Source organism: Macrobrachium rosenbergii, chromosome 49, assembly GCF_040412425.1.
Source record: "Macrobrachium rosenbergii isolate ZJJX-2024 chromosome 49, ASM4041242v1, whole genome shotgun sequence".
Taxonomy (NCBI): Eukaryota; Metazoa; Arthropoda; class Malacostraca; order Decapoda; family Palaemonidae; genus Macrobrachium; species Macrobrachium rosenbergii.
Window position 1 is genome coordinate 19,011,170 of NC_089789.1, and position 19,745 is coordinate 19,030,914.

Consider the following 19,745-nt stretch of genomic DNA (forward strand, 5'->3'; position numbering starts at 1 on the left):
AGAACAACTTGGACAACAACAAAATGGGTTAACAAAGCAAGACCAACGAGTCACACTCCTACTCTCTTGATGAGATTCTGACAAATTTTTCTTTATATGAGGTGAAAATTGTAGCAGGATTGATTACCTAAGTTGAAAAGCTTGGTAGGAGGAGTTTAAATGGAAATAATGAAAATTAACAGAAAACAATGCAGATGAGTGATGAGGTAATGTGTATAATAATGTATAAATAACCCTTGAGCACCATCTAAAGTGTACTGCACTAACCAACAACAAGGTACAAATGGGTACACTGACTACTGGGGTGAAAGTAGGCTAATCCATTAAGGAACCAACAGCTCATTAAAATTTAGCACTCCAGGCAATCCTCTAAAATGACACTAAAAAATACTGGGAGGTGAGAACACAGTGTTCACTGGTCAAAGTTATTTAGGATAAAGGTACCCCTTACATGAATGTTCTTATTTTGCATGTTATGACTGAAATGCTGTCTAGGAAGGGCACCTAGGGGCCCTCCTCCTGAGGTAAAAACCTGACCACACAGAGACCAGTTAATACCTTTGCACTAGTTAAATTACCCAGAACTTTATATACTTATCTGGTATGACAAAGTAGAACAGTTATATGTTGCTTTAAACCATGTTGCGGGAACTAGTAACATCCAACTTGAATATCTTGTCTACTCTCAATATGCCAGTGGCACACCAGACAGCATTTAAATCCCCTCAGTGCAGAAATGACTTATAGGTAAAGTTAATGCATAACAGACTTAGTAGCAGAATCCTAATTACATCTGAGTAAGAAAGGTAGCCTATCTAACTTTGAAGACAATCCATTACTATGACTTGACCTATTGGTCAACTTAAAAGATTGGATTAGATGGAGCTGACACTATAGTTACTACTTAAAAAACTTACTGGGATTCCTACTGGAACGATTACAAGAATTGTTTTTATCTCTGAACAACATCAGTGCTGTAACAGTCATACAGCATAAGACATAAAATGGCCGCAATCCCCAATGTACAACAGATATCAGTCTTTCTCACCTTCCCTCATATAAGAAAATGCCTGACTGCTCTAATACATAGCAAAGGACTAATGATCAACTTTACCACTGATACAGATCACAAAGATCCACATTTATCCGTACATAACAAAAAAGCACAACTTAGCATTCTGTAAGTGACATAGATCACAAAGCATAGCACCACATTTCCATATTTCAAAGGTTATATCAATTAATACCAAAACCATGCAAACAAGACTTACCCACTCCCTGGTTTTAGTGACATAGATCACAAAGCATAGCGCCACATTTCCATATTTCAAAGGCTATATCAATTAATACCAAAACCATGCAAACAAGACTTACCCACTCCCTGGTTTTACTAAGTGTTAGTTCCTTATCTGCTTCCTTTTGTCGTCGATGCTTCTGTCTCTTGTCAGCCTTTAGATACTGAAAGTGAGATCATAAACATTTCACACAGTAAATATTTCCCTTTAAATGCATGTACAGTAATGCCAGTATGTACTCGTTTAAGAACAAGGTTTGCTAAATCAATACGAAAATTTCCCAGCTACGAATTCACTTACACCAAGTCCAAGAAAAATTAAAAAAGACATTGCATTTTCATTCAGGAAAATTTCTAAATATATATTTCAAAATTAAATAAGAAATAGAAAACGTATGTAACTAAAAACCTACGTAACTATAAACATTAAAGTTGTCTTAATATACAAAACTTACTAGTATAAATTGCTTGCTAACCTATGACGATATTTGTGCAAAACATGAGAGATAGTAATACCTGTATAAAAGTTATTCTGAAACTAAATTATTCACATGCAGTAGTGCTATGAAAGTGTTAAGGGCTGTTTGTTAATACAGCAACAGAAATCACTAAAATCTTGGTAATAACACCTACCTTTATGAGTGGCATTGTGAAACCCCCTAAGCAAAATATTGTGAAAACCACAATGATAAGCGTAGTTGTAACAATAACATGACGTTTTTCATCGCTAAACTCCAAGTGCAGAGCCAAGGCATATGCAATAGCCCCTCGTAAACCTGTAAGACAGAGAAAACTTTAAATTCAAATATTTTTTTTATTTACAATACAATAACAACTCATTCATAAACCAAGAGCCATGATTTGCAAGCACAAAATCAATTTATAAGAGAAAATTGCTTATTAAGAATTAACTTCATATACTTATTGTACCATCATGATTTATGTATACCATCACATTATACTTGTAAAACATTTTATGCCAAGTTCTTATATCTACCAAGATATCTAACTACCATATAAATGGTCTGCTGGCTTCAAAACAGATCAACAAATGATACAATACCAAAGACAGAAGCCAAATTGCCAAGACTATCGTGCAGCTATTTTGTCTCACATATCTTCAAGAACTATCTCTTAGACAACCAGGTACATATTAGCATTGTGGCAACAAAATGACAGAATCTGTGGAAATAACCCTGAGAAGCACTGTAGTGCTATCATTGGCCAACTGATACCACACCATTATTCATAAGGACATTAAAATTATCTCAAGGCAGAACAAGTAAAATCAATCTAAAACAATGAGGAAAGACAAAGAACAATAGGAAAACACTAAAACCAAATCTTCAAGACATTTAAGTACAAAATTAATATGGTAGTGTACCAACATGAAGAAGTGTGTCACAAGTTCTTTGCATAAACTAATTTTATACAGTACTGCAAAAACATCCATTTTTCATACTAACCCATTCATCATATCATGCTTTATCTCCATTTAAGAACTCCAAGTCACACCAACCTGTTGTGCAAGGAAAATAGATATACTGTACCTACTGCATATGTCCCTAACTTACGCTACACTGTATCCTTCATTCCACTATGCACGACACAGTAGAAGGAAGTAACAGAATGTGTGGGAAAAATGGGAAAAGCCATTCCCTTATGACTAATGGATCTGAATGAAAAACATGCTCATTATAAAAAACTGTTCAGTACAACCTTATTTAATCATAATATGCTTGAACTACAATTTCAGTAGGAAATAAATACAGCCCTCTCCATAGTGGCTGAGGATACAGACACCACAAGTGGCAAGTGAACAATCCTTGGCTCCTTTGCAAATATTCATAAAATATGTCATTGTACATTCAAGACTGTTTACAGTATTTATATTATAAAATTTACTTCATTACATTCTTCTCATTACAATCATGAATCGAGACTTGTTTACTGATATTTAATTTAACTTCATGGAAGCATTTTCAAATAAAAATAATTTTCTTAATAAATTTGATGAAGACATGTCTACTGCTGATCAGCTTAAACTCCTGTGTCGCATGCATCTTCGGCAGCTACAGTGTGGCCTAACAAACATGATGTTACTGCTGCCACTAGACACTACCTTGCTGCTCACTGCTTGCAATGTGGCAGTACCCTAAAGTTTACTGAAGGAAAGAAGACTTAAATGTTCATGAATCCCTCCTCAAAAGTAAAGTTAGAAATGTCATGAAGGTACAGCCCCCAAGGCTTCTGGACATTGTAATAAAAGATTTGTACTCAACATGAGAAGAGGATCTGCACAGTTATGAACAATTTTTCAGTGGCAGAGCTTTATCCTGCCATGTCCGTATTAAGACAGTGACAGGTAAATGAAGAGAAGAGTTAGATGAAAGAAGATTGATATAATTCACCAGCCCTGATCCATGATGATACAATACATGCCACTACAACAATCAGTCACAATGCAACATTTGGATGCTTATGGGTCATGCAATGTAAATTTGACAAATGCAAGAAGCAGGTTTATTACAGAACAAACTGTAAACAAGGAGGGAGGAGCCTATTAAAGCTTAACTTGTAATGTTCAATCCCTTAGTCATCAGGTAAAAAACAGGATTCCTCAAGTTAAATATTACTGTAATTTTTTAAATATTTTTAGTAATTACTGTAGTGCATTTTACTGTTATGATTAAAATGATTTCCCAGGTGTGTACAGAACTTAGAGAGTATCCGTATGGTAGTACAGTACTGTACCATACTACTGTAGGTATGAATGCAAGAGAGAATGGGCAAGTGTTTTACAGTGCAATGATTATCACAGCTTTATTGTATGTGATAATTCTGCACTATTATAAGTATACAAATTGCATTTTACATTATAATACAGTATAGATACCTGTGTATGTACTATATCTGTGTACTCATGGCTATGAAACTTGCATTTCTTCTTCATTGTTGCTTTATGTGCATATGTGAACATACAGTATCTTCAGTTGATGAATGCACATTAACATTTCACTTAATACGTACAGTTCTTTAATATGCAGTATTGCACAGTTTAGAAGAATCTTAAGGTACAGTACACTGTACTGTATATGGTACTGCACAGTATTCATAACTAATGTAGTGTGTGCATATACTGTATAACCTATGATTTGGCAAGTCCTAGGCAAATGTTTATGTAAACAGCTGTATGCTAAGCTACATTAGACAGTTTACTTGCTAGTTATTCTATGCATTAGTCAACTTGTGTTCTCACTTTCTTGTTTGCCTACTTAGTACATACAATAAAAATGGGTTCACAATGTCAGATACAAAAAGGAAAGGGATGACGGTGAGCTAGTGTTGCACAGTTGAGAACCAGTGCATTTCATTAATATTTTGTGTTCACACATTGTTTTTCAAAATAGTGTGTGTAATATACTGAGGTGAGTATTGTTTAATACATACAGTATATAGTTTACAATCTTAAGTACTTACTTTATGAATCAATCGTTTGTGGTGATACAGAAATTTATTGTAATAAACTAATAGTTTGGATTTCATAAAAAAGGACTCAACAGTACTTGACTGTAATAAACTGATACATAATTTGGGTATCTTAACAAAGGTCTTGAGTAAGTCACAGTGCAGTATTTATGGGTGTATTTCTGGTAAAATATGAGTGGATTTGACTTTTTTCTGCACTCAGTAGTATTAAACTGTTCTTGCACACGTTTATTCTATACGTTTGTAGACTAAGTTACTTAGGCTAAGCTCAGTAAATTAGAAGATTAGCTAAGGTTTGAGTGAATAACCATATGTTTTTTTTCATTATTCATTGCAACTCAAACTTCTGTATTTAACAGCTAAATTATTACTGTACAGTGAACCCCCCACACCCCCCCACAAATAGCTAAAATCCACGAATACTTAAAACCCCTCTAAAAACACTTACAACTGCCCATTTTGATAGTTTAAACACAGAAAAACCCTGTAAAAATGCATATACCTGAGTTTTTTAATAGTTTTATCACAAAAAGTGCATTTATTCATGAAAATTATATGAAAATACAGTAATTAGTGAATATTTCTCAGTGAAAAATACCGCGAATGGGCGAATTTTCTGTGAATGATGGCTAGATATGTTCCACAGAGAAACCCGCGAATGCGTGAGTCCGCGAACCAGAGAACGCGAATACGGGTGGTTTACTGTATACATGAAATTTTACCAGGCTACCCTTTTAGACTTGAATTTTTGGATAAATCTCTCAAAGTGAATGTTAACTGTAAAGTACTGCTTAGTTAAGGCTATAAACCATGTGAAATTATCGTTAGCCGTGGGATATCCAGAGAATGTTCACTATGCTAGGGAGGCTTTGTTACTCATCGGAAGGAATATTTCATGGGGGAAACTGCATATACAGTATAAAAAACATATTGGGAGATGAAGTACTATACCCAAGCAATCATTAAGTATGACTTAATAAATAATTTAAAATGCTTGTATAATTTGCTAAAATTCTTATAACTCACTATGGTAGGCTACGGTAAAGAATTGTCAGAAATCTAGAAAATTATACATTTTTTATTTTAGTTTTAATAGTCAACCATTGCACTGTTGTACTGTACATTTAATTAGTTACTTCTTCATCTACTCCAGTACGGTTAGTCATGGATATGTATAGCACCCACCTATGAGAGAGCCTCAGGAAGTTATATTAACCTTTACATTTACTAACTGTACTCTTTTACAGTGAGTACATTATATATAAAAGAGTTTTTTTATGAATTTAATATTTATATGTACAGTATATGCTTAGCTGCATTCAATGTACATATCTGTAGTATAAGACGACTGCTAAATAACAAAACTATCTGTGCATAGGGTAGCTTTTGCAACAACATGCATCTTATGAAATACTGGTTATGTAAAGATGATATTATTACAAATGCTATTTTACTTACTGTATCCTTACAAATTGAAAATAAACGAAATACCAAAGCTGATTCCATATCATGTTTTTCATTGCCAATCACAAACAACCCCTAACATACAATAACGTACGATAATTATCATTTGCATGACTGATTTGTTCTAAAGTTATTTGCCACCAAAATGAAAATTAATTTTTGATTAAAAATTAATATTATCCTAATTGTTATTACCACTGTAATTACACTGTAAAGTCCCCGCTAAGCTGGTCTTCTATGATGAACAACCCGTTTTCTATACCACTCCTAAAGGAGCGGGTCAAGCAGGATCTGCCATACTGAATCAACCACACTTATCTATATAAATTTGTACCTGTTACCAACTTATTTTGTATATGTCTCTTTTGCACATGTATTAGAATATTGTTAGATCAGCCATTGTCCATTTTCTTTTAACTCAATTTGTATTTATCCATTGTAATTATTGTCGAGAGTAATTGACCTCAGGTCACCAAGATTCTATTGTATTTATAAACGGCCTGCGTCCTGAATCAGGAAGCAGTAACTTTTCTCCTGCTCATTGTTTAGCACCTCTTAAAACACTACCATTAATATTTCTGAAAGGTTACCGAAAGATAGAGGTTGCTGTGAGCGCAACTCTAACTCGATGTTTACATTTTCTCAGCTGGGCTAGCATAGATAATAGTTGATTTCATTGATATGGAATTATTCCTCAAATAGGCTATTTATTATGAAGATATGCCAATTATATAAGGTAAAAATGGTTTTATTATCTTTATTATCAGTTTATTTCGTAATGTGAATCTTTTCATGTATGTTGGTGGTTCTCGCACCTAGGCCAAGGCTAGCCTACTGATAAACATCACTTAGGACACGAAAAAATAATGCTTCACTTTAACAGACAACCTGTCCCCCCATATTAGTCCACTAAAGCGAGGTTTCACTGTAGTTCCAAGGGATACTACATTATGAGAGCCTGCAGGGTAATTTGTCAAGTCTTCAGTAAAACTAAACATACGCTTAGGTTTCTTTACTAAATACGCAATGTTAAGTTTGCTCAACATATCCAGTCTTTTAATATTTGACATGTTTTTCCCATATGCAATTATTATTTATGTCTATTCATTATTATGACTTTTGCAAGACAGAATTAATATATGTTAGTTACCCAGAAAAACTAATTACTGCGCAGTATGCAGAACAATCTTGGTCTCAATAAGAGGTTCTCTTCTGTAAATCATTCTTTTTAATCAAAATGCAAACACTTACCACTAAACCACATGATAAACATCATCTTGTAATTGATTTTGTGGTCACGGAACTTATTCACAACCCAGGAGAGTGGGAAGATATTCAAGGCTCTACCCAACAGACACAAGACAATGCTCCACACCACCAGTGCAGGATGGAACTGTAAAAGATTTCATACCTAGATTATGTTCTGAAAGCATGACTGAAAACAAATGACAACAAATTCACCTTATTCAGTCTTTTAAACATAGTACTTTATAAATGAATAACTACATGAAAATATTGTTTTAAAAGAGCTCATTAAAATTTTAGATCACAAAACCACCTTAAATATACTGTTCATCAAAATGTTAGCATTCATACATCAGAATTTCCCTTTACGGTGGTAGATATCACCTCAACAGTCATATATTCAAACAAAATGGGAAGTATTACTCATCTTCCTGGAATATTAACTCTTTTGCAAACTTTTCTAAATACAAATTGATATCCACAATATTAAATAAACATCATCTGCTAAAACAAAAACATTACACACACCTCAAGTTTCCCTTTCACCTTGAAGGACTGAATGAATCTTTACTAGAGCCAACAACCAAGCTATGATAAGAAAATGATGTGACATCTCAATAAAAGAGAGAAATCATATGGCCACAGCTCAGAGTGCTCAATAAATAAAAAAGAAATAATATGGCCACAGCTCAGATTGCTCAATAAAAAAATAAAAAAAAAAATGGCCACAGTTCAGTCACCAGAGTCAAGTCACTTTAATGGAATGGTTCCTATACCCCATAACCCTCCAACCTCTCACCAGTACCAGACTATAAAATGCCAAATTCAATACTGATACTTCACAAATCACTTTGTGAAGTTTTAATAATGCATATACAATCAGTAATCTGACTTTAACCGAAAAGATAAAATCAGGAAACCTATACTATATAAGAGAATCATAAACGTATAGCTTTCATGACAAGTGACAATTAACTTCATGCATGAAGTGGAAGATGTTATGAGAAAATCAAAGAAAAGTAATCTCAAGATGTGCTGATGACCATTAAGATCACCCTTGGCCACATAATGAGCTAAATATAAGCTTTGTGAAGTTAACATTACACAGTATTACAATTAGCTTTATGAGGCCACCAAGTCACATCTCCAGGCTTTCATAGGGCTAGCAGAAAGATTTCTCCATAAATAAGATGTGAAAATTGGAACAAATTAAAGACGTTGGACAGTTTAGGAAGAACAGCTGTCTAGAACTCCCAGTACCACCAATTGCGTGCTATGCAAGGCAATATGAGAGATGCCCTAAAACAGTAAACGATTAGTTATAAAATATTCTAACTGTGATAGTTATGGTTTCGAGTATTTCATCCAAGATTATAATAATTTACCTTACCTGAGAATTTAAACATACATGTTGTGTGAACTGATTCAGAATTACAGTACTTCATTCTAAATTAATTTACTCTATATATTGTTTTACGTTTATCAATCTTTGCAAATAAAATCATTTCCATCACCACATATTACGTGAACACTGCCAGCCTACGGACAAAAGTTTTAGTAATTCTGTATCATTGTACAAGTAATGATCAAATTTGGTTACCATATACAGTAAAGTCCCTTTAGTCTGGAACTTTTAAAACAAGATTGATTGATCCACTCACCAAAAGGACCATTCTTTAAGGGTCAAGGATCACCCTTCATTCAGAGGAATGCTTGTTGGGGATACTGAAGAGTGGTGGCAAATAAAGCCCTCCTTCTCTATGGCCAATTTTTAAAAGGGGTATGGTTTTTGGAAAAAACTCCTTTAGAGGAGGGGGAGAGTGTGATCCTCTCTACCCTAGCCCACTGGAAATTATACTGTGTCCCCAAGGGCACTTCAACTGCATGTGATGCTGTAGAAGACAACCCCAACCATGCAAGTCCTATGGGCTCCACCTTTTCCTTTCCTCTAATACGTAGTCCAAAATTTATTTCCCTTTTCCCTAGTAGGAGTGTCTTTTCCGCTTCAAAAGGGGTGCTGATGCTACTGGAGGCCTGTAGGGCTTTGATTCATGCCAAGCTTTCTTAGGCTAAGGAAGGGGAAACTCTTAAGAGTATTGTTTCCCAGATTCCCCTTTTTCAGAAGAGCATAAATTGTGCAATTCTGTTGTTGGGCTCCTTCAATGAGTTGTGTGATAACTGACTCTTCAAAAAGGGTCACGATAGATGGGGGAAGAATGCAACGAAGGTTACATTGGGGAGCAAAACGTTGGAGCCCACCAATGCTTCCTTTCAAGCATTAATGCAATACTCCAGAAAGTCACAGAGTGCTCCCTATAGAGTCCACATAAGTGTTTTGGCTACTGCTGTGAACACTGTTCGGAAAGACTCTGGAGTCTAGAAGCTCTATAATAGCTACTACCAGCATAGTAGTAGAAGTTATAATATTGAGGAGGAGGAGCCTAATATAAAATTCAGCCATAGCTGTCTTGAGTTTTTTTTTTTTTTTATTTCATAGGGGTCCCAAATTGCTGGGTAGCCATGTCCAATGGGAGCTTTTTCCCCATAGGGAAGGACAAGTATTGCCCATTCCTTTGTAGCACATCAGATACTGGGATGGTGGCAACAAATGTCTTTATTTCTGCCATAAATTCTCATTTCATAGTCACCACAAAATTCTGAAACTGTTTTCACATGAGTGATTATTTCAAAAGTAGAGACAGAAGGCAGATGCCTCCCAGAGGGGTTATTGGTTCTGTAAAATTAATGTTGCACTATATTTTCCATTAAACCAGAGAAAGGTTGCTTCTATGGCTTTTATTAATATGGTTGATTCTATTTGGCTTTCACTGCTGTACTAATAGGCAGGATAGCCTCTCCTTCGACAGTTTCTGAATTCCTAAAGGAGGGACCAAGCACCATGCAGTACTGGGAAAGGCCACTCTGTCCCAAAATTCTACATTAACCTCAATCAGTTTTCATTTCATTAATGAGGTATTTTCTATCTGGTGAAAAGATGCACACTGAGGTGCCCCCCAAGGGTTACCAGTATCCTTCTCAGGGGCAGATATTGGTGCTTGTACTACATTCTGAGATTTTAATGTCCGACCTGGCCTTACTATTGTTACCAGTTGCAGCTCTGGGAATGTGTAGGCAGCATCTTATTATCCATTCTGATTTTAACAGGGATCTAGACAACTGATTCACCTTCTTTTTGGACTTGGGTTTTTTATTACCCTGTTCCACTGACCTAAGTTTTTTTTTGGTGAGAAAACCTAGGCAGACTGTGATTCATGGATAGCATCTCTGATATGCTGATGCTCAGGAGCAAGCAGCCATAATAGTGTTCATGATTTCCTCCCAGAATTCTGAAAGTAATGCAAGTGGAATTTTCCCATCAGGGAAGTCTGCATGAACTGATCGAGCCAAGGCAGTAGTATTACCACTGCCTGGCACTATAGAAGTCCAGGATATATCACTACCCCCTAGAGGTACAAACACTGCAGCTGGGGTTGGGTGGAACCTATCAGGGTCCCCTTCAATACATGAATCTTGCATGGGAAAGGCAAGATTCTCATCTAGCGAATGCTGCATGGGAAAGGCAAGATTCTCATCTAAGTATCTCTCTCATGTAAAGCAAAAGACTGTTCCCTAGATCTGGATTCAGAAGGGAAATTTTAGTGGCTATATCCACTTCATGTTGGGTATTAGTGACCTCTCTCCCAAGAAGAGACTTCATCTCCATCGGGAAGTTGTTGAAGACGGAGTTCCTAGAATCCACTGCTTTTGAAGAATTGGCCCAAATGTGGATTCTGCTCAGAGAGGGATAGCAACACACTGCTGTAGTTCTGCCAGAACAATGTATACAGTGGTCTCCTTCCGTACTCGTACTGAAACCTGTAACTGTAGAAACAGCCTAAAAATGAGCTCTTTCTTCATTTAAACTTGCTGCCAGGACCATGTTGCATATTAAACACATATCCAGCAACCAACCAAATTCTCCTTTATTCCTTCAGTGGCTGGCTCATGGCAGGCAGTATTGAGTCATTTCCACAGGCAAAAAGCTTACTGAGCAATTTGCTGTGGCGCAGATAATGTGTAGATCCTTCATAATAGTAGCCCCGTGGTGGTACAAGGAATGTAGGTCCTATGTAATAGTAGCCCAATAAGGATAAAAACGAACAAGTGTTTATTAAAAACTACCTAGTGTTACCTACCTATATCACTGTATAAGTAACAAACACTTCAAATTAAAACAAGCTGACATGGCCACAAGTACGTGTCCACAGTATGATGAAAGGTAACATGATCAATGGGTTATGTCAATAAAATAGCCATAACATTGCCTTAAAGGATTTACACACAAAAGCTTCTTAGCTCAATTAAGACAAAACTAAATACATATCCATACTATATATTCTTACACATTTCATAACTTTTGATTACCTGGTCTATTCCCAAGCACCACAAATATGTTATGAGGCCTATGGGCTACATTGGTTGGTACATTATTAAAATCAATAATTGTTGGAATTATCTTACCAGAAGTATATAAAATCAGTATATCTAAGATTTTAAATTGTTTGGCAAAGCTCACCATTGCAAAAAAGTACCTTTTGTACTCTCTTAGGAAAAAGACAAACGTCACAATTTTTCTCAACACCTGTGACGTCACTACCAGTGGGGTAATACCCATTGGAAGTAAATCTACATGAATGTATTTCCTTTAACCCTTAAAAGTACCCCAATAATAAGGATAATTGGGGAACGGTCTATCAAAATCCATTTACAAAGGAAATACTGGCCTTTAGTAAACATCAAGGCTCGTAAGTCTTGCAGGACTGGGAACTATGATCACATCTATGTTTTGTAAATGAGAAGTCAGGCTAACTCGATTTACCCTTTTGGTAACCCCAAATTATCTACTGAGTTCCAATAACAAAATATTTAATATTATTGCCTTAATGGTAATTATCAACTTGTCAAACAAGGAAAAACAGCACGGCAGTTACGCATAGCCTAGCAATCTACTCCTAACTTCTTGCCTTGCAAGAGGCCTACTGACTCCAAATTTTAATAAATATATAAGCCTACTCATTAAAATTTTAAGGAAATAAAGCTTTTCACTGAGTCTTAAAACTAAGTACTTAGCTTGAGTGGTGATATCATGATAGACAAATGCATAGTTGAACTACTATTCCCGGAGCAAAAATGATATTTTTATGATAAAATAAAGTTTTGTACATACTTACCCGGCAGATATATACTTAGCTATAGTCTCCGACGTTCCTGACAGAAATTCAAATTTCGCGGCACACGCGACAGGTAGGTCAGGTGATCTACCATTCCCGCCGCTGGGTGGCGGGAATAGGAACCATTCCCGTTTTCTAATCAGATTTTCTCTTCCACCTGTCTCCTGAGGGGAGGCTGGGAGGGCCATTAATCGTATATATCTGCCGGGTAAATATGTACAAAACTTTATTTTATCATAAAAATATCATTTTTGTACATGCAACTTACCCGTCAGATATATACTTAGCTGATTGGCACCCTTGGAGGAGGGCAAGAGACAGTTAATAACTAAAAAACGGGAAACAACATATGTTGTAGGATATACAAAAAACCATGGTTCTTACCTGATTGGGCAGAAGACTTCATGGATACTGTCTATGAGTCTGCTTGCCGCAAGAGCTTCAGCAAGGATGTGACCTATGACTGACAGCCCTTCTGGATCGTGTCAATGGGGGATGACCCACTTACATGACAGAGCCTGCTATGGATCGTGTCAATGGGGGCTGACCCACTTACATGACAGAGCCCTTTACCTGAATCATATCAATGGGGGCTATCCCTCTTACATGACAGAGCTAGGTATTAACAAAAAACTACAAGGAGCTAAACAACCAATCCCGACCACCTGACCAAGCCTAACCTTGTTAGTGATACAAGATGAAAGGGAGGCTTTACCCAACACTCTCTTCCAACCGACCAAAAAAACACATCACCACGCATTAAAAGAACAACCAACAAAGCTAGACTAAAAAGGATTAGATTCAGCTCCTTGGCCCAGCACAGAATCCGCGGATACGTAGGCTCCGAGAGAGAAGCATTTCTCATAAGTCACACGCACATCTCGCAAACAATGAGAAGCGAACACCGAATTACATCTCCAGTAGGTGGAGTCCACAATAGACTGGAGAGACCAAGACTTGTGAAAAGCCAGAGAAGTAGCTATGGCTCTCACTTCATGTGCGTTCACTCTCAGGAGCTTCAAGTGCTCGTCCTTGCAAGAAAGATGCGCCTCTTTGATGACATCTCTGATAAAGAAAGCCCGGGCGTTCTTAGAAATAGTTCTTGTAGGATCCTTAACTGAGCACCAAAGACTTTCCGTATTGCCTCCGAGCTTTTTCTTTCTATCTAGATAGAATTTAAGGCTTCTCACTGGACAGAGAGTGTTCTCCAACTCTTGTCCTGTTAAAGTCGAAAGTCCTTTGACCTCAAAACTCCTAGGCCATGGCTTGGAAGGGTTCTCATTCTTCGCTAGGATGAGAGGATTAAAGGAGCAAATCGCAGAGTCCTTTTTAAAACCAACTGTACCTTCCAGGGCCTGCAGTTCGCTTAATCTCTTCGCCGTAGCAAGAGCAAAAGGGAACAAAGACTTCCTAGTCAGATCTCTGAACGAAGCCGATCGAGGAGGCTCAAATTTTTCGGACATCAGGAATTTCAGAACCACGTCCAAATTCCAGCTGGGAGGTCTAGGGGACTTGTTTTTAGACGTTTCGAACGATCTAATAAGGTCATGAAGGTCCTTATTCTCAGAGATGTTCAGATCTCTATGTCGAAAAACAGAAGAAAGCATACTTCTGTATCCCTTAATGGTGGAGACTGCCAGATTACCTTGTTCCCTTAAGTAAATAAGGAAATCTGCGATGTCCGTTATAGAGGTACTGGAAGAGGACACTTTCTGAGCTCTGCACCATCTTCTAAAAACCTCCCACTTCGACTGGTAGAGGCGCAAGGTAGAAGATCTCCTGGCTCTGGCGATAGCCTTTGCAGCCTTGCGCGAAAAACCCTTTGCTCTAACCAATCCTTCGATAGTCTGAAGGCAGTCAGGTTGAGAGCGGGGAGATTCTTGTGGAATCTGTTGAAGTGGGGTTGTCTGAGAAGATCGCTCCTGAGAGGGAGCGACCTGGGAAAATCCATCAACCATTCCAGTACCTCTGTGAACCAGTCCTGAGATGGCCAAAAGGGGCGATCAGGGTCAATTTGGTGCCCATCGAGGCAGCGAATTTCCTTATTACTTCCCCCAGGATCTTGAAGGGGGGAAAAGCATACCCGTCCAGACCTTCCCAATTCATGAGAAGGCCGTCTATCGCTATTGCTCTGGGGTCCGAGATCGGAGAGCAGTAGTTCTCCAGTCTTGCGTTCCAGTGAGTGGCAAAGAGGTCGATATTGGGTCTCCCCCAAAGCCTCCACAGCCTTTCGCAAACCTCTGGATGGAGGGTCCACTCTGTGGGAAGAACTTGGTTCTGTCTGCTCAGTAGGTCTGCTCTCACATTCCTTTCCCCCTGAACGAACCTGGTGAGGAGAATGATATTCCTCTCTTCTGCCCACAGCAGAAGCCTCCTTGCTGTGTCGTAAAGGGAGAAGGAGTGTGTTCCCCCCTGTTTCCTGATATAAGCCAGGGCTGTGGTGTTGTCCGAGTTGACCAGCACTACCGACCCCTTGAGTAGCGGTTCGAAGTGGACGAGTGCAAGATGTATGTTCTCCTTCCCAAGAACCTGACACTTCTTCCGAGCCTAGTGTTGCTCCCCAACCCGACTCTGATGCGTCTGAAAACAACACTAGGCGAGGGCTCGGCGGTTGAAGAGGAATTCCTCGACCCAGTTTCTGTTCTTTTATCTGGCCCGAAACAAGGAAGGAATCCGACAACTCTTGGGACTTCCGATCCCAATTTTCGTTCAGGAAGAACTGAAGAGGTCTTAGGTGAAGCCTTCCTAGAGACACAAACTGCTCCAGCGAGGAAATGGTCCCCAGCAGACTCATCCATTCCCTCGCGGAACAACTGTCCTTCTCTAAAAAGGTTGTCACCTTTTGCAGGCAGCATTCCCTTCTTTCCATGGAGGGAAATGCTTGAAAACCCCGAGAATCCATCAGAATCCCCAGGTAGACTATTCTCTGCTGAGGAATCATCTGGGACTTCTCGAGGTTTACTAAAAGTCCTAGGGACTGGATCAGTCTTAAGGTGAGAGATAGGTCCTCCAGACAACGGTCTCTTGAATGGGCGCGAATCAGCCAGTTGTCGAGATACAAGGAGATCCTTACCCCCTCTAAATGTAGCCAATGAGCCACATTTTTTAGAATGCTCGTGAACACTTGGGGGGCTGTAGAAAGTCCGAAGCACAGAGCCCTGAACTGGAAGGTTCTTCCATTTACCATGAACCTCAGGTACTTCCTGGAGGAGGGATGGATGGGTACGTGGAAGTAGGCATCCTGAAGGTCCAGGGACACCATCCAATCTCCTGGACGAAGGGACGACAGAACAGAGGATGTCGTCTCCATCGAGAACTTCTTCTTGATGACAAAAACGTTCAGGGCGCTCACATCCAACACCGGTCTCCAACCTCCCGACGTTTTCGGCACCAGAAAAAGCCGATTGTAAAACCCCGGAGAATGCAGATCTTGAACCGGTTCTATGGCTGCTTTTGCCAGCATTTGATCGACAGCTAGCAGAAGGGCTTGTCTTCGAACAGGGTCCTTGTATCTTGCCGATAACTCCCTTGGAGTTGTTGTCAAGGGAGGTTTTTCCCTGAAGGGGATGAGGTAACCCTTCCTCAGAATGGAGAGGGACCAGTCGTCCGCCCCCTTCTGTGCCCAGACCTCGGCGAAGTTCAGAAGTCTGGCACCCACTGGCGTCTAGAGGACTTGAATCTCACTTGGACTTCCTGACTGGGAGTCCTGAAGGTTTCCCTCTTCTCTCAGGTCTACGCCTTCTGAAAGACCTGGATCCTCGAAAGGGCTCCTGAAAGGGAGCCTTCTCCTTCTTTACCATCGGCGCTGCAGGTCTCATCCTTCTCGAGGATTGAGCAAGAAGATCCTGGGAAGCTTTCTCTGACAATGATCGAGAAATCTCCTTAACTGTCTCTTGCGGAAACAGATGGTTCGAAAGAGGAGCATACAAGAGGGAGGAGGACCTCTGGAGAGGAGAAACAGATTTTGATAGGAAGGCACTGAAGACAGATCTCTTCTTCAGCAACCCAGTACCAAAAAGGGAAGCGATCTCAGTAGAGCCGTCCTTGACAGCCTTGTCTAGGCAAGAAAACACGCTGCTAAGGTCTTCCAAACTGACGAAGTCTTCTTCCAACGTCCTCTTCGCTAAGGCTCCCAGAGACCAGTCCATGAAGTTAAAGACTTCTAGGACACGGAAAAGGCCCTTGAGGAAAAGATCCAGCTCACACAAACCCCAAGAAGCCTTGGCCGAATTGAGAGAGAGCCTTCTTGAAGAATCGACCAAGGAAGAGAAGTCTGATCCAGCCGATGAGGGGAGAGCCAACCCCATCGGTTCCTTGGTCTCATACCATATTCCAGCTCTGCCAGAGAGCCTGGAAGGAGGCAAGGAGAAAACTGTCTTGCCAGCATCCTTCTTCGATTGAAGCCACTCTCCGAATCCCTTAAATGCCTTCTTCATTGAGATTGTCGGACGCATCTTCACCCTGGAGGAGGATCTAGAGGTCTTCGTGCTCGAAAGCATAGAACCAGGAGAGGAGGAGAAGCAGGTTTGAGGGATTCTCCAAACTCCTGAACAAGTAGAGATGCCAACCTCTTATAGTCCGACACACTGACATCCTTGGGGGATTCATCCTCCGACAAAACTTCCGGGCCCGTAGGAGGAGGAGAACGCTTGGATGAAGAAGGGCACTTGGCAGGAGAAGAGCGCCTAGAAGGAGAGGAGCCTCTGACCAATGAAGAGCGCCTATCAGGGGAGAAGCGCCTGCTAGAAGTCTGGCGCCTGACAGGAGAAGAGCCCTTACCAGGAGAGGGGCGCCTACTAGCAGGGAAGGAGGCTGGGGAGGCGCTTCTATGTGCCGAAGAACGAGACTTGAAGCGCGAAGATCGCTTGTCCGGAGAGAGGCGCTCTCTAACCGGAGAAGACCGACGATGAGGACGCGAGCGCCTGGAAGGAGAGGCGCTATCTTCCGAGGAAGAGCGCCTAGCAGAGAAGCGCCTGCAAGGAGAAGAGCGCCTAGCAGAGAAGCGCCTGCAAGGAGAAGAGCGCCTGAGAAGAGGGGAGCGCCTGCTACTGGAGGGGTGCTTAACAGGAGACGAGCGCCTCGAAGAAGCAGGAATCCTATCAGGAGAAGGGAGTCCCGGAGACGAGCGATTGCAAACTGAAGGGCGCTTGTTGGGAGAAGGATGTTTCTTGGAGGACTTGATGGGAAGAGAAACATCCTTCCTACGCGAAGAGCTCTTAGCCAAAGAGCCAGCAAGAGCAGAAAGCTGAGCCTGGAGACCAACCAGGATCTGCTTAGTGGACTCCTGAACCTCAGAAGAAGAAGAGGGGGATCTTCGAGCTCTCTTCTTCGCTACGGGAGAACCCTCTGGGAAGCATTCAGGGCTGGAATCCACAGCGCCTCCTCTAGGCGCCTTCCAGGTCCTCTTCGAAGGGCGCGACTCCTCGGCCAAACTCCACCCGCACTTGGGCGAAGACGAAGCAGAGGAAGAAAAACACTTCCTCAGGATCCCTTTTCTATGGCGATCCAAGGCAGCCTGGGACACGTCAACAGGAGCTGCCGAAGGGACGCCTGACCGTTGGGAATGCTCTTCATCCCCCTTGCGGCTGTCGACATTCCTCCTCCACTGGGTCTGGGAGTTTGGAAGAGGTCTAGGCCTACGAGCGATGCGGAGCCGGTCAGACGCCCCCTCCACTACACTGGGGACACTGCACAAATCACTATCACTTCTAAACTTTTTCTCCTCCATTGCACGCATCTGCAATTGCATCCTGCGGATCGTGGCTTTCATGGCAGCCATCTCCGACGACCTAATCCACAGGTTCGGCGGAGGGTGAAGGAGCTGAAATCAAAGGAGTGACAGGAGAAACTGCAAGAATGTTAGGATCTATTTCTAACTCTTTAGAGAGAGACCTACTCGAGCTCCTAGAAGAAGCCTTCCTAGCTCTATCCTTCTCCAGCTTACATACATAAGCACTCAAAGCCTTCCATTCTTGATCAGTAAGATTCTCGCATTCATTACAAGTGTTAGCCATAGAGCAGTCATTCCCCCGACACTTCATACATACCGTGTGAGGATCTACCGAAGCTTTCGGTAGTCTCACCTTACACTCAGGTCTAACACACACACGAAAAACAGGTGCAACATTCTGATCAGACATCTTGAAGAAAAATCCAAAGCCAAAATCAAAAACAATCCACGAAAGCGTATGCCAAGCCAAAGATCCAATACGTCACCAAAAGTCAGTCCAAAATAAATCCTTAGCGAGCGAAAAATGAAAATCCAAGCAGGAGGAACCAACAACAGATGTTGCCAGAACCAGCGACAGAGAAAATCTGATTAGAAAACGGGAATGGTTCCTATTCCCGCCATCCAGCGGCGGGAATGGTAGATCACCTGACCTACCTGTCGCGTGTGCCGTGACATTTGAATTTCTGTCGGGAACGTCGGAGACTACAGCTAAGTATATATCTGACGGGTAAGTTGCATGTACAAAACCTGGGGTTTAGTGAACTCTTGGACAGACCAGAATGTAATAAGAAAAGTAGCCGACATACGCGCTGTTGTCACATCTATGTGAGTGGGTTATAGCGAAAGCCAAGGCAGTTGCTGTATGACAGGAGATAGAGCCCTCCTGTCCTGAGTCCTTTATATTCTATCATTGTGCTAACAACATTATCCTGGCCGAGACCAACTACAGTATAAGCGAATTCTTTGTAACTGGTTGGTCTGTCTTATGGAGCTCTGGGGGGACCACGAGTATAACTCATCTGAGGAAAAACAGCGGCTATGCTATACAAACTGGTTCTTATTTTCCCCTGCCTTAATTAGGAAGAATAGTAGGATTTTTTCTAAACATTTGCACTTTTGGACATCTGAATATTATTAAGATGAATAGTACGTTTGAATATGCAAAAGGAGCAGTTGTCAAACTTTTTTCCTCTCTAATTCAATCACTGCATTCCACTCTTCTCCAATTGCTACTAAATCAGTATTAATAGTACAACAGTCATCAGTTCAAAAGCAATAATAGTAGATTTAA

At 40.4% G+C, this 19,745-nt stretch overlaps 1 protein-coding gene across 2 annotated transcripts in view; it reads right to left on the reverse strand.

Annotated features, from left to right (window-relative positions):
- Positions 1–19,745, reverse strand: part of Nhe1 (Na[+]/H[+] hydrogen exchanger 1) — a 44,331-nt gene that overhangs the window by 11,579 nt on the left and 13,007 nt on the right. For both annotated transcript variants that reach the window (XM_067092797.1, XM_067092798.1), the window contains 3 exons: positions 7,499–7,640; positions 1,928–2,070; positions 1,375–1,458 (listed from right to left, as the gene is read on the reverse strand). In XM_067092797.1, coding sequence (XP_066948898.1) covers positions 1,375–1,458; positions 1,928–2,070; positions 7,499–7,640 — 369 coding nt within the window. The remainder of the gene's footprint in view (positions 1–1,374; positions 1,459–1,927; positions 2,071–7,498; positions 7,641–19,745) is intronic.